The following is an 11,733-nucleotide window of genomic DNA, read 5'->3' as shown; positions in this document are numbered from 1 at the left end:
CAAATCCACATTTCTTTTGAAATTATATGCCTATAAGATGTACATTCGTGCAAAGCTAAGGCAGTAAGATCTTACGACTTTTGAACCACGGACGTGGATGAAATATTGACCTCTCCAAAATCTGGTGTGCAAGTCTTTTCAAAAGAGTCAAAGCAAGCAGGGACCAACCCTCCATTCAATTCCCCATTGAAGCAATACGATTTTTAAAGAATATGTGCATCTGGAAATACCAAAGACGTTTCCTTTTTCTTTCCCTTCTGCAGGAATTCATCAGAAGGGCAGAACATCTCAGAAGATTTTGGGACAGGCCAAGAAGATCCCTTAGGTAAATATACATAGGGAGGGATGTATGAGGTTGACTTAATGTAAACACTCTGATGATGTTGCCTTAAGATAAACCAGAGAGGACACCTATTCAAGGTAAGGGTTTTAGAGAAGAGGGAATTTCTTTATCACACAAGGAAGTCCCCCAGGGCCTGGCCCTGCGTCTCCAGTTTTTATGGGTCATCTCCAGACGGGAGATAAGGCAGCAAATTCTATTGCTTTGCTGGGCTCAGCTCCAAGAAAGAGGAAAAAAGCCAGGGGCAAAAAGAAAACTCAGCCACTTGCTACAATTCCCAAGGTTTCGTAGACTTGTTGCAAAGACAGCTTGCAAAGGCTCTTCAGAGAGTCGCATTTGGAGACCTATGCTGCATCCGCACGGGACAAACAGCCCCGTTGGACACCACTTTCACAGCCATGGTTGAATGCTATGGAATTCTGGGAAGTGTAGGTTTTTCTGTGAGGTGTTTCGCCTTCTCCGTCCGAGAGCTCTGGTGCCTCAACAGACGACGAATCTCCAATGGCAAGCAACCAGGTAAGAAGCAAAACCATGTGCACTCCCTAGTAATGTCCCAGACCTGCTGAACGTCCCTCTTCTACATAACCATTTAAAGTATAGGATGTGGTTGTTGTTGTTGTTATTTTATTACCGTACATACTTAACTATAAATTGACCTCATATATAAGTTGAGGCCAGGTTCTGGGGCCAAAATCATGGCTTTTGATCTGGCCCATGGATAAGTCGAGGGTAAAACTTTGGGGCACGTAACATAGCAAAGTTTCCTGCAGGAAAGCAAAGGAAAACAATGCCAAGGAACATACAAAATTTCAGCAGACATAAGTCTTTGTGCTTATGCTAAAAGAAGAACGGACAAGAAAATAGAAGGGGAATCAGTGATTCCAGGACGGATTACCTTTCACCAGATTACCTTTCACTGACTTGCGGCAACAAGTCAGTGAAACCTTTTTGGTAAGAGTTAAAGTACAGCCCTTAGATTGACCCATGGATAAGTCGACTCAGGTGTTTTTGTCTAAAATTTCTAGACTTATACATGAGTATATACAGTATGCATGCAGTATACAGTATGTACAGTATACAGTATGAGTATATACAGTATGAGTACAGTATTTTACTGCATGGCCCAAACAGCTACCCCTGGAACATACAGTCGGCCCAGATCTCATACACAGATTTTTTTATATATTCAAGCATCCACAGTTTGAAAATGTTCAAAAAAGTATAAATTTCAAATATCAAACCTTGATTTTCCATTTTGTATAAGGGACACCATTCTGCTCTGTCATTATATTTAATGGGACTTGAACATCCACGGATTTTGTTATCCACGGGGGATCTTGGAACCAAACCCCAGCAGATAACAAGGGTCCACTGTATATTCTTTGAACAATAATGAAAATGGCCAAGAGAGACAATCGAGATTTGACAATTCATTCTACAGAGCAAATTCTTTCAAACCCTCTGCAAAAAAGGTTTCAGGCTCTTTGAATGTGGGATGTTTTGGGCTTTTCTGGCTTCCTTTTTTTCTCCCTTTATTTTGTGCGACTTTTGTGACCTGTCCTTATCCCCAACAGTACAGCTCCGGCTAGCCAACCAAGCCATCAGACTCGAAAGGTAGCCCCTTTTCACACCAATGTGATCCGCACCCCATGCACCCCCTTAGTGATGCCCCTGACCTGCCAAACATCCCTTTTTCTACACAGCCATTAAAAGTTTAGGCCAAATTGCTAGACTGAAAACCCTCTCTATTTTTCAATCTGGCAACCCTGATCCCGGAAACGTAGACGCCAACTGCACCACGGCTGTGGGCCTCTGCCTTTTCCTGAACTAGTGGCACCAGGAAAAGAAAATGGAGTGGAAAACAACTCCAGATATTGGGGTTTTGGGGTTTTTTCGGGCTCTGTGGCCATGTAAATAAATTTTAAAAAGTCCTTTTCTTCAATTGGAATTTACCTGCCTTAATATATACCCATAATGCCTTGGAGTTATTTAGGGTGCATCTACACTGTAGACATAATGCAGTCTGACATTACTTAAGTGCTGTCGCTCCATCCTGTGGAATCCTGGGATTTGTAATTTTACAACGTCTTGAGCCTTCTCTGCCAAAGAGAGCTGGTGCCTCTCCAAATGCCAAATCTCAGGATCCTGTGGGATGGAGCCATGGCAGTGGTGCCAAATGGCATTGTTTCTGCAATGTAGGTGCATCCACAATTTCAGAGGCATCGCTGTAAATTATAATTAAAAGGCAGCCCTGGCTTTAAAGAGGAAGACTCCTTTTACGTTTATTTTCTGTCATGACAAAGTTCAACAGCGGCCCCATGTTCCCACAGGAAAGAAATGGCGGCGCTCCATGAAAATCTTGCCTGCAGATGTTTAGCCACAGAAAACCCATTCTTCGCCTCCACAAAAGATGCTTTCTTTCGCAGGGATTGGCAGCTGGCTAGCTTTTGTTTTTCTCTGATTATGGATTGAGAGAGAGAGAGATCATAGACCAAATGGGGGAAACAGAGCCTCCGTCCTGTTTGGAAATACAACAGGATGCTGCTACACGAAACCTGACATAACTGCAAGTGGTTAATAAATTTGGAAAAAATAATAATATTGCATTATAACTCCCAGGTTTCTCATCGTGTAACCATACACTCCAAGGAGTCCGAATTTGGCTGGGACGGTTCTGATTAATCCCTTGTCTTCCCACTTTTTCAGCTGCCTTTAAAATGTCCCAGTTTCTCTCTTCTACTCCTACTTTCCCTCTTTGCCTTCAGCTTACTCTAATTGCTGCAAAATGAGCTCAAAATGGAAAAGTATTTTGTACTCAGTTAAACTCAGCAAAGGATAAAGGCTGTAGACCTAATCTACAAAAGCTTCTGCTACAACATCTTTCCCAAAGTTTGACACCACTTTAACTGCCACGGCTCAAGGTTATGGGATTTTGTGAGATATTTAGCCTTCTCTGATGGAGAGCTCTGGTGCCACAACAAACTGCAACCCCCAGAATTGCATAGCATTCAGCCATGGCTGTTAAAGTGGTGTCAAACTGGATGATTTTCACAGCGTGGTTGCAGCCTATTCCTGTGAATGCTACCCTCCGAAGTGTCTTTGCAAGCTGTTGCACATTGCAGCAACAAGTCAACCTTGGAAATAGTAGCAAGTGGCTGAGTTGGAGATTTGCACATTGCTCTTTCCTCTTTCCTGGAGCTGAGCCCAGCAAAGCTGTAGAGTTTGCTCCCTTGTCTCCCGCCTGGAGATGACCCACCAAATTCAAAACTCAGAACCAAGCCCTGAAATCTGGCAGCCTTAGTCAAAAAGTTACTTTGGAGAGGGACAGAGCATCTCCAGATCCCTGCCATTGCTTCCAAGCTCTGCAGGAACCATCACATAGAGTAGTTTTGGCAAAGTGGCCTGAGTTCTCTTTTGAATTTGTTCTCCTTTCCCCCTCTTTTTCTCTTTGAACGGCTCGACAGCAAAAGCCCAAACCATGCCCGTCTTTCTTTCTTGGAGAGATTTGTGTTCTCACTCAAGGCTGGCAAAATGAACTTTGCTTTAGTTTTCTAAGGAGTTTATCAAATGGAAGGAATTGCTCTTAAATTTGAATGAAAAGAAAGTGGGGCCAGAACGCATTCACTTAAAGTCGCTAGTTTAGCGCAATTATGTGAATGTGGATTGCGTTCTAACTGGCTCCCCATTGCCCAAAAATAGCATGCCATTGCCCAAAATTGCATGTGGTAGTCTATCACACAATAATGTGAAGCCCCATGATTGCGTTCAGATTGCCATTGGATTATACTTCCAATTTCCCTTGTCTGATAAACCCCGAAGTCGGAGCCACAAAGCATTCAAATCACCTTCTCAATGCCAGTCTCTTGACTGTGGTTTGAGCCATTTTTCTCTATTTATGGGCCAGAACAAAAACAAACTCTCCACTTTAAAGTTATTATGGATGATGACCTTTCATCAAAAGGCGTTATATACTCTTACTCCCCGTGCCATTTGCAGGTCAATGAAAACAAAACGGTTCCTGCCCACAACAGGAAACTAAAATCTAAATCTAAATGGAGGATAGAATGAATCTACAAGATAAGGCCTCTCCGGAAGAACTCTATGTGAAAGTCAATTTTATGATCATATGTTCAGATATGTAGTTTTTCAGTTATAAGGAAAAGACTAAAATACAAATTTACGTTATATTTATATACAAGTATGTTTCAGTACTTTGTATGATGTAAGTGGCAGTGTTGATGGAGGTAGTAGCAATTTCAAATGTTTAATGTCGAAATTGTTTTTGTAAATTTGTTTAAAAATATCAATTTAAAAAAGGATCTAAAATCTAAATCTTACAATCTGAAACCCTTTTTGTGCAGTCGAAGGCTTTCACGGCTGGCATCCATAGTTTTTTTGTGGGTTTTTCAGGATATGTGGCCATGTTCTAGAAAAGTTTATTCCTGACGTTTCGCCCACATCTGTGGCTGGCATCTTCAGAGAAAGATGGTGGTGAAACGTCAGGAATAAACTCTTCTAGAACATGGCTGCAGAGCCCGAAAAACCCACAAAAAACTATAAAACCATTTTGCTCACCAGGTGTTTAGCTTTATTTTGTTTTAGCCTTGTCGTAAGCCACCGTGGGAGAGCTTAATGTGGTCAACTGCCACAGTTTCAGAGATAAAGAACTCAGGAAACAAGACAGATACATTACTATGGTTTGAGTGTTGGACTATGACTCCGGAGACCAGGGTTCAATTTCCCGCTTGACCATAAAACCCATTGGGTGACCTTGGGCAAGTCCCACTCTCTCAACCTCAGAAGATGGCAATGACAAACCTCCGCTGAACAAACCTTGCCAAGAAAACCCCAGGACAGGTTCGCCTTAGGGTCACTGTAAGTTGGAAATAACTTAAAGGCAAGCAACACACACAAGCTATCTTGAGTCTTATGTTGGGACAAATGCAGGATATGAATACAGTCAGCCTTCCTTATCCACGGATTTTTTTTTATCCATGGATTCACGCATCCACTGCTTGAAAACATTTTTTAAAAAGTATAAATTCCAAATAGCGAAACTTGATTTTCCATTTTTAGATAAAGGCCACCATTTTGCTATACCATTGCATTTAATGGGAACTGAGCATCCACGGATTTTGTTATCCACGGAGGGTTCCTGGAAGCAAACCCCAGCGGATAACAAGGGCCCATTGTAAAGCTAAAGTTATAGCGGTGTCCAACTACATTATTCCTTCAATACAGACGCAGCCTAAGAAGCAAACTACATCTTTTCCCTTACCTAGTGTGGGGCTTGGAGCAATTGCTTCCATTGACACATTGATAGCCCAGCCCTGCCTAAACCTGATATAGAGCTAAATAGCATTGAACATGTTCAGAAGCAGTGTACCTCAAAGTGTGCTCATGCTGCATTGCAATACCAGGGGAGGGATCTGAACTTTGCAGGTGTGTTGGTTAACAAATTGAGATGCTTCTTTTCCGCCAGCATCCCTTTGGACCACGTCGGCTGACGGATTGGTGAAACTGCGGCGAGACTCCTCTTGCTCTCAGACGCCGGTCACCATTCATCAGATGTTCCAAGAATCCCTCGAGAAATATGGGTCCTTCAATGCTATGGCCAGCAAAAAGGCGGGGAAATGGGAGAAGATCACCTTCGCCGAGTATTACCGACTTTCCCAGAAAGCAGCCAAGAGCTTTTTGAAGGTAAAGAGAGACAGGGGAGGGAGAAAGAGGGAGAGGAGGCAGGATATCCAAAATGCTCCCCTTTTGTAACTCCTATTTCTGTATCATTAAAAATTGTGCATTGGTGCATTGATGTGACTGTGTCTGCAGCCACACTGTAGAGCTAATGCAGTTTGACACCGCTTTAACCGCCATGGCTTTGGGACATTTAGATGGTACAGAATTACAGTGGGACAAGGAAGAGGAAGACAGTGGTAGATCCAAAAGACAATTGGGAAAAGATACTTTTTGGGAACTACAGTACTCCCCAAATGGCCTTGGAATTGTAGTCTGAACAAGTAACCTATTAATATTTTAATATTAATCATGTTTATTAATGATTAAACTTTGGTACTCCTGCCTTTTTAAATTATTGCAACCCGCCTTGAATCCCATTATGGGAGAAAGGCAGGAGATAAATCTTTGAAATAAATACATACATAAATAAATATGCCAAAAGAGAAGGCAGGAAGCCGGCCAAATCTTATCTTGTGTTTAAAGGAACTTCTGCAAGTAACATTTGATTTCTCTTACCCTTCCTTTGTTCCCCCCCCCCCCAAAAAAAAAAAAAAAAAGCTTGGGCTCCTACGATTCCACAGCGTTGCAATCCTGGGATTCAACTCTCCAGAATGGTTCATTTCAGCGGTCGGAACTGTTTTTGCTGGGTAAGGATTGGAGGGAAATTGCACAGCATTAATTTCCAACACTGGTCAGAGCCTATCTAACCCTGTGGTTCTGAGACAAGAAATGTACATAGCCGAACTTGGGAAAAATGTTATCTCTTTGGGTTCTGACTCCCAGGATGCTCCAGCTGCCTTGGCCAGTGATCTTGTTGGTTGCGGGATTCAGGGCTTTGACTCCTATAATGGTTTTGCTATAAATGGTTGAATTTTCTTGGAGGTTGGGTATGAGAGTATCCTATTCCAGGTTGTGCCAGGATAAATTGTAAGCACAAGCCTTGAGGAAGTTCCAGAAGTGTGGTGCTTAGCATCAGGTGCCAGGGTTGGATCGACTCTTGTTCGACAGATGTATAAGACTATGACCCGGTCATAGGGCTAGCGTGGTATGGTGGTTGGGCATTGGCCTAGGTTCGAATCCCAGCTTGGCCTTGGAAACCCACTGGGTGGTTTGTGGCAAGTCAAACTCTCTCAGCCTCAGAGGGTGGCATTGACAAAACAAATCTTGCCAAGAATGTCCCATGGTAGTTTCCCCTTAGGGTTGCCATAAGTCGGAAACAACTTGATGGCACACAATAACAATAATTGTTTAAAATGACCCTGTAGCTTCAGTGTAGGAACACTGGCGTAATTGTATGGCATGAAATGAACAGGTTCTTCTACAACATTATGATCCTATAACCCCAGGATAGCTGCACTGACATAGTTTTTATGTTACAAGGAGAACAGGTTCTTCCACATTACTGTGACTCTGTAACTCCAGAGTAACTATGCAAAGTACAGTAATGTGTGACCCTCTATGCTAATGATATGCTATGTAGTCAACAGACTTCCTTCAAGTTCAAATATATTAATGTTAATAGATTAATAATTCCAAGCATAGCTATGCTGCAGTAATTTTACCCTGTACAACGAACAGATTTTTCTGCAACACAGCAACTCTGTCACAGTTAAAGGATAATCCCTGGAAGAATTTTAAGCGTTGCATTCTGTGAATGGGATTCGACTTCAGAGTTGTAGTCCAGAAAAGACACTTTCCCCAGGTTCTTCTAAATGGCCTATGCCATGTCAAGATGAAAATTTAACATCCAGTGCGAGGGGTGAGGGCTGCGCCAGGTGACACCATCAGAGGTGGTGACACCATGAGCTACTTCTGTTGGTGACACCAACTCTAGTGCCCCACCGTCAACACACATAGGATGGGATGCTTTCTTTCGTTTTGAAAAATGTCTTCCCTCCTCTCCCATTCCTGGTCCCAGTGGCATTGTGACTGGAATCTACACAACCAGCTCTCCTGAGGCTTGCCACTACATTGCTCACGACTGCAGAGCTAATGTCATTGTGGTAGAAAACCAGAAGCAACTGGACAAAATAACACAGGTGAGGGGCTTGTAAGGTAAGATCTCTCTATTGCCAGAAAATTGCCTACGTTAAAAATCCCCACTTGGTTGGGAGCAGTTCAGGACTTCATGTTCTCCATGACAGCCACGAGTGCGTCATGGGGCCACCCATGTAACCCATGTTGGACCTTGCTTTTTGGGGTGAGAGGATGATGTTCTGGCTGAGGAGGAACTTTCTATAGTTCTGTTGTTATGGGCAGATTACTACTGGATGGGGTTTCACTGGAACTTGGAGACTCTGCAAGGGTGAGGAGATGATGGTCCATCTCAGGAGGCTTATGGATCTGGATGGATCCCTTATGCGGAGGTTTCTGATGCCAAAACCTTGGCCAATGTCTGGAATTGGGAAATGGCCAGGGCAGTGGACATTTTATTTTATTTTATTTTATCCTGCCTTTCTCCCAAGTTGGGACCCAATATATATCGTTTTCATACTCATAAGGGGCATTGAGCATTAACGTGAAAATAAATCCACACAGAGAGTGGGCGAAATCGGCCATTTTTTACTTTTGAAAGTATAAAGCGGCCAATTTCGTCCACTTTCTGTGCGGGTTTATTTTCGCGTTAATGCTAAATGCCCACGACGTGGTGTGAAAACGTTCCCGCTTTTGCAGGATTTCGTCACTTTGTGTACGTGTTAATACACGACGTCGTGTGAAAATGATCCCACTTGTGAGGGATTTCCCTGCTTTAAACCCCATTTCTGTACGGGAAAACCCCCGTGTGATAAACTCCTTGGTTCACTAGGGAATGAGTGTGACAGAGACTAGATTGATGATAGCAGAAGACTTTAAGTGAGTCTGACCAAAGACAGGGTAGAGATCCTTGGAAAGCTTTAACCATAGCAGTAGTGGCAGTGAAGACATCCTTCTCCACTGCCACCTTTGCATCCACACCATTTCATCCAGTGGAGATATCTGGAGTAGTCAGGGGCCTTTTATACTCTGCCCCACAAGAGTGGTATTTAAACCACTTGGGATCCTATTGTGAAGAATTTGCACACCACTGTGAGGACCAAATCCCTCAGATCTGCTCTGACTTGGATGCTATGCTCGATGCAGGTCTGTCTGCAAAGGGATTTTGTAGCACCTCTGAGACGAACTGAGGGAAAGACGTTGTAGCATAAGGTTTTGTAGATGAAGGGGTTGTACATACAGCCCTGAAGCGGCAGCATGCAGCCACCCCTTTAATAGCCAGATCGGGGCCACAGCAACCACACACCACAATCCTGACCTGGCCTTTGCAATGCGCAAAAAGGAGCTGCAAAAAGCAGCTCCTTTTTGCACCCTGCAAAGGGTGCAATAGCCACAGCGCATGGCTTTATGGTGCTCCTTCAGTGCTGCGTTGTATGGACACAGCACTGGAGGAGCACTGTGACACTGCGTGCCATGTGGTGTGGTGTGCGGTGTCATTGCACTATGGGGTGGAGCTGGGGCGTGTGTTGTGAGGCCCTGACTCGGCCCCCATACTGGCTGTTAAGGCCAGTCTGACTAGCCCCTTAGGTTGCATCTGCACTGATGAAATAATCCAGTTTGACACCACCTTATCTGTCACGGCTCAGTGCTCTGGAATTATGGGAAGTGCAGTTTGTTGTGGCTCCAGAATTGCCTGACAAAGAAGGCTAAATGTCGGACAAAACTACAGTTCCCATAATTCCATAGCATTGAACCAATGCAGTTAAAGTGGTGTCAAACTGGGTTATTTTCTGCAGTGCGGATGCAGCCTTAATCTACTTGCTCAAATGCAAGGAGTATGGAGCGAAAGCAAACTGCTGCAGCCTCTTCTAGTTTGTCTGTTGATCCCCCTTAATAACTTTTGCTTGTCCCTGTTTTAATCCGTGAAATGTGGGAAGGTGTGCTTATAGGGTTTGGATATTTAAATTACACTTTTCTAGCTTTTGGAATTCATTGAAATCACCCATGCTTCAAGTTGGTTTGCTTGTTTTCTTTAAACATGATACAGATCTGGAGTCGTTTGCCCCATCTAAAAGCAGTGGTGATGTACAAGGGTCCGTTGCTGGAGAAGCGTCCCAATTTGTATACGGTACGTGAGCATGAACCCTGCAAATAATTCCTGCCATGGCTAATTTGATTTATGCATCCCCTCCTGTCACTGATCTATCTGAAACCTGATTAAAACAGTTGTGACTCCACTATGTGATGTTATAAATATAGATGAGAAAGCCGGAGAGAGAAGTCTGGGGAAACACTTAGACTCTTGCCACTTACCAAGATTGTTTAAAATGCTATAATATCCACAGGTATAGCCACAGATTCCTTGCCCACAGATCCAAGCATCCATAGATTGAAAATATATATTTTTATATTTTTAAAAAATATAAATTTCAAAAAGCAAGCCTTAATTTTGCCATTTTATGTAAGGGACATTTTACTATCCCTTGCATTTAAAAGTACAGTCAGCGGCAGGTTTTGATATCCATGGGGGGGGGGGTTGTCTTGGAACCAGACCCTTGGCCCAAGGTTTTCTACTCTTGCGCAACACATACATGCACATGGAAAACTAAATCCAATGATGTTAGACGACTTGTGAGATCTGGGTGCAGCCTCCTGAGCCAGCCTGGCATCCTTTGGACATGCCTAGAGCGTCACACTTTCCATACATTCTTCTGAGCTGTTTTTGGAGAAGGCTTCATGGAAGCGCCGGGTGGCTCTTTTCCTTTCATGCACACAGCTCTCTGGATCCAAGCCAACCTTTGCGGATAGTAGTACTGAATGTCTACGGAGATGGAAACTTTATCCCAATGCAAGTTCCAGCCAAGAATACAGCAGCACCCAGGCAATTGGGAACAAGAGGGGATTTACACTTCCAGCGCATGAAATGCCAACATGGGGGAGAACAAATCCTTGACCCATCATAAGCAATGGCTCTGTCTCTTTCATTCTGTCTTCCACAGAGAAGGAGGCCAAGCTCACATTTATCCGTACAATCCCTCCAGTAATGTTTGGTGGGTTTGCTCTGAAGATGCCAGCCACAGATGCTGGCGAAACATCAGCAAAAACTATTCTAGAACATGGCCACACAGCCCCCAAAACCCACAAAAAATCTATGGATGCCGGTGGCCGTGAAATCCTTCAGCTTCACAATGTTTGATGGCTCTAATGTCAGCAGGGAAATTACCCGTTTCTGTTTCTTTTTTGTCCGAACTGCAAAGGAGCTCTCCAAAAAGGGCTAAACCTATTTCTAGGGATTGGGTATAGTGCCTTGTCTAACACCTTTAAAGTTCATATTGCAACCCACCTCTGGAGTTTATCACACGAAGGAGATCAGGGCTTTATCCAGTGAATATCCTGGAAATATCGCGTAATTATGTTAAGCGATTTCACACGATGTCGCACAAAACCCGCCGTTAAAGTGGTCACAAAGAAGTATCAAGGCTCATCTTTTTACTTTCAGGATTTCAGCAACAATGCATATCTGATATGACTTTATTTGCGCAATTTCGCTTTGTTTGCGGGATGCTTTACACGCACTTTAACCTCTCTTTAATGCTGAAATTAGCCCCAGCATAATAAACTCCCCCGTGACAGTGGATGCCACCAGATCCCATTGGGTTTTCCTTCCAAAATGAACACAGTTT

The 11,733-nt window shown here is 43.5% G+C and overlaps 1 protein-coding gene across 1 annotated transcript in view; it reads left to right on the top strand.

Moving 5' to 3' along the window:
* The first annotated feature begins 708 nt into the window (after positions 1 to 708).
* The window catches only part of LOC149307159 (long-chain-fatty-acid--CoA ligase ACSBG1-like), a 20,538-nt gene continuing 9,513 nt past the window's right edge, over positions 709 to 11,733 (top strand). Inside the window, exons 1-5 of the mRNA XM_089538441.1 lie at positions 709 to 856; positions 5,823 to 6,040; positions 6,635 to 6,723; positions 7,995 to 8,115; positions 10,098 to 10,178. Of these exons, the coding sequence (XP_089394567.1) occupies positions 739 to 856; positions 5,823 to 6,040; positions 6,635 to 6,723; positions 7,995 to 8,115; positions 10,098 to 10,178 (627 nt within the window). The 5' untranslated portion in view covers positions 709 to 738. The remainder of the gene's footprint in view (positions 857 to 5,822; positions 6,041 to 6,634; positions 6,724 to 7,994; positions 8,116 to 10,097; positions 10,179 to 11,733) is intronic.

The sequence above is a fragment of the Sceloporus occidentalis genome, unplaced genomic scaffold (genome assembly GCF_023333645.1).
Source record: "Sceloporus occidentalis isolate IW3139 unplaced genomic scaffold, rSceOcc1.0.p SCAF_9, whole genome shotgun sequence".
In the NCBI taxonomy this organism is placed as follows: Eukaryota; Metazoa; Chordata; class Lepidosauria; order Squamata; family Phrynosomatidae; genus Sceloporus; species Sceloporus occidentalis.
Note: the sequence above shows the minus strand (reverse complement) of the source record. Positions and strands in the feature narration are given on the sequence as shown.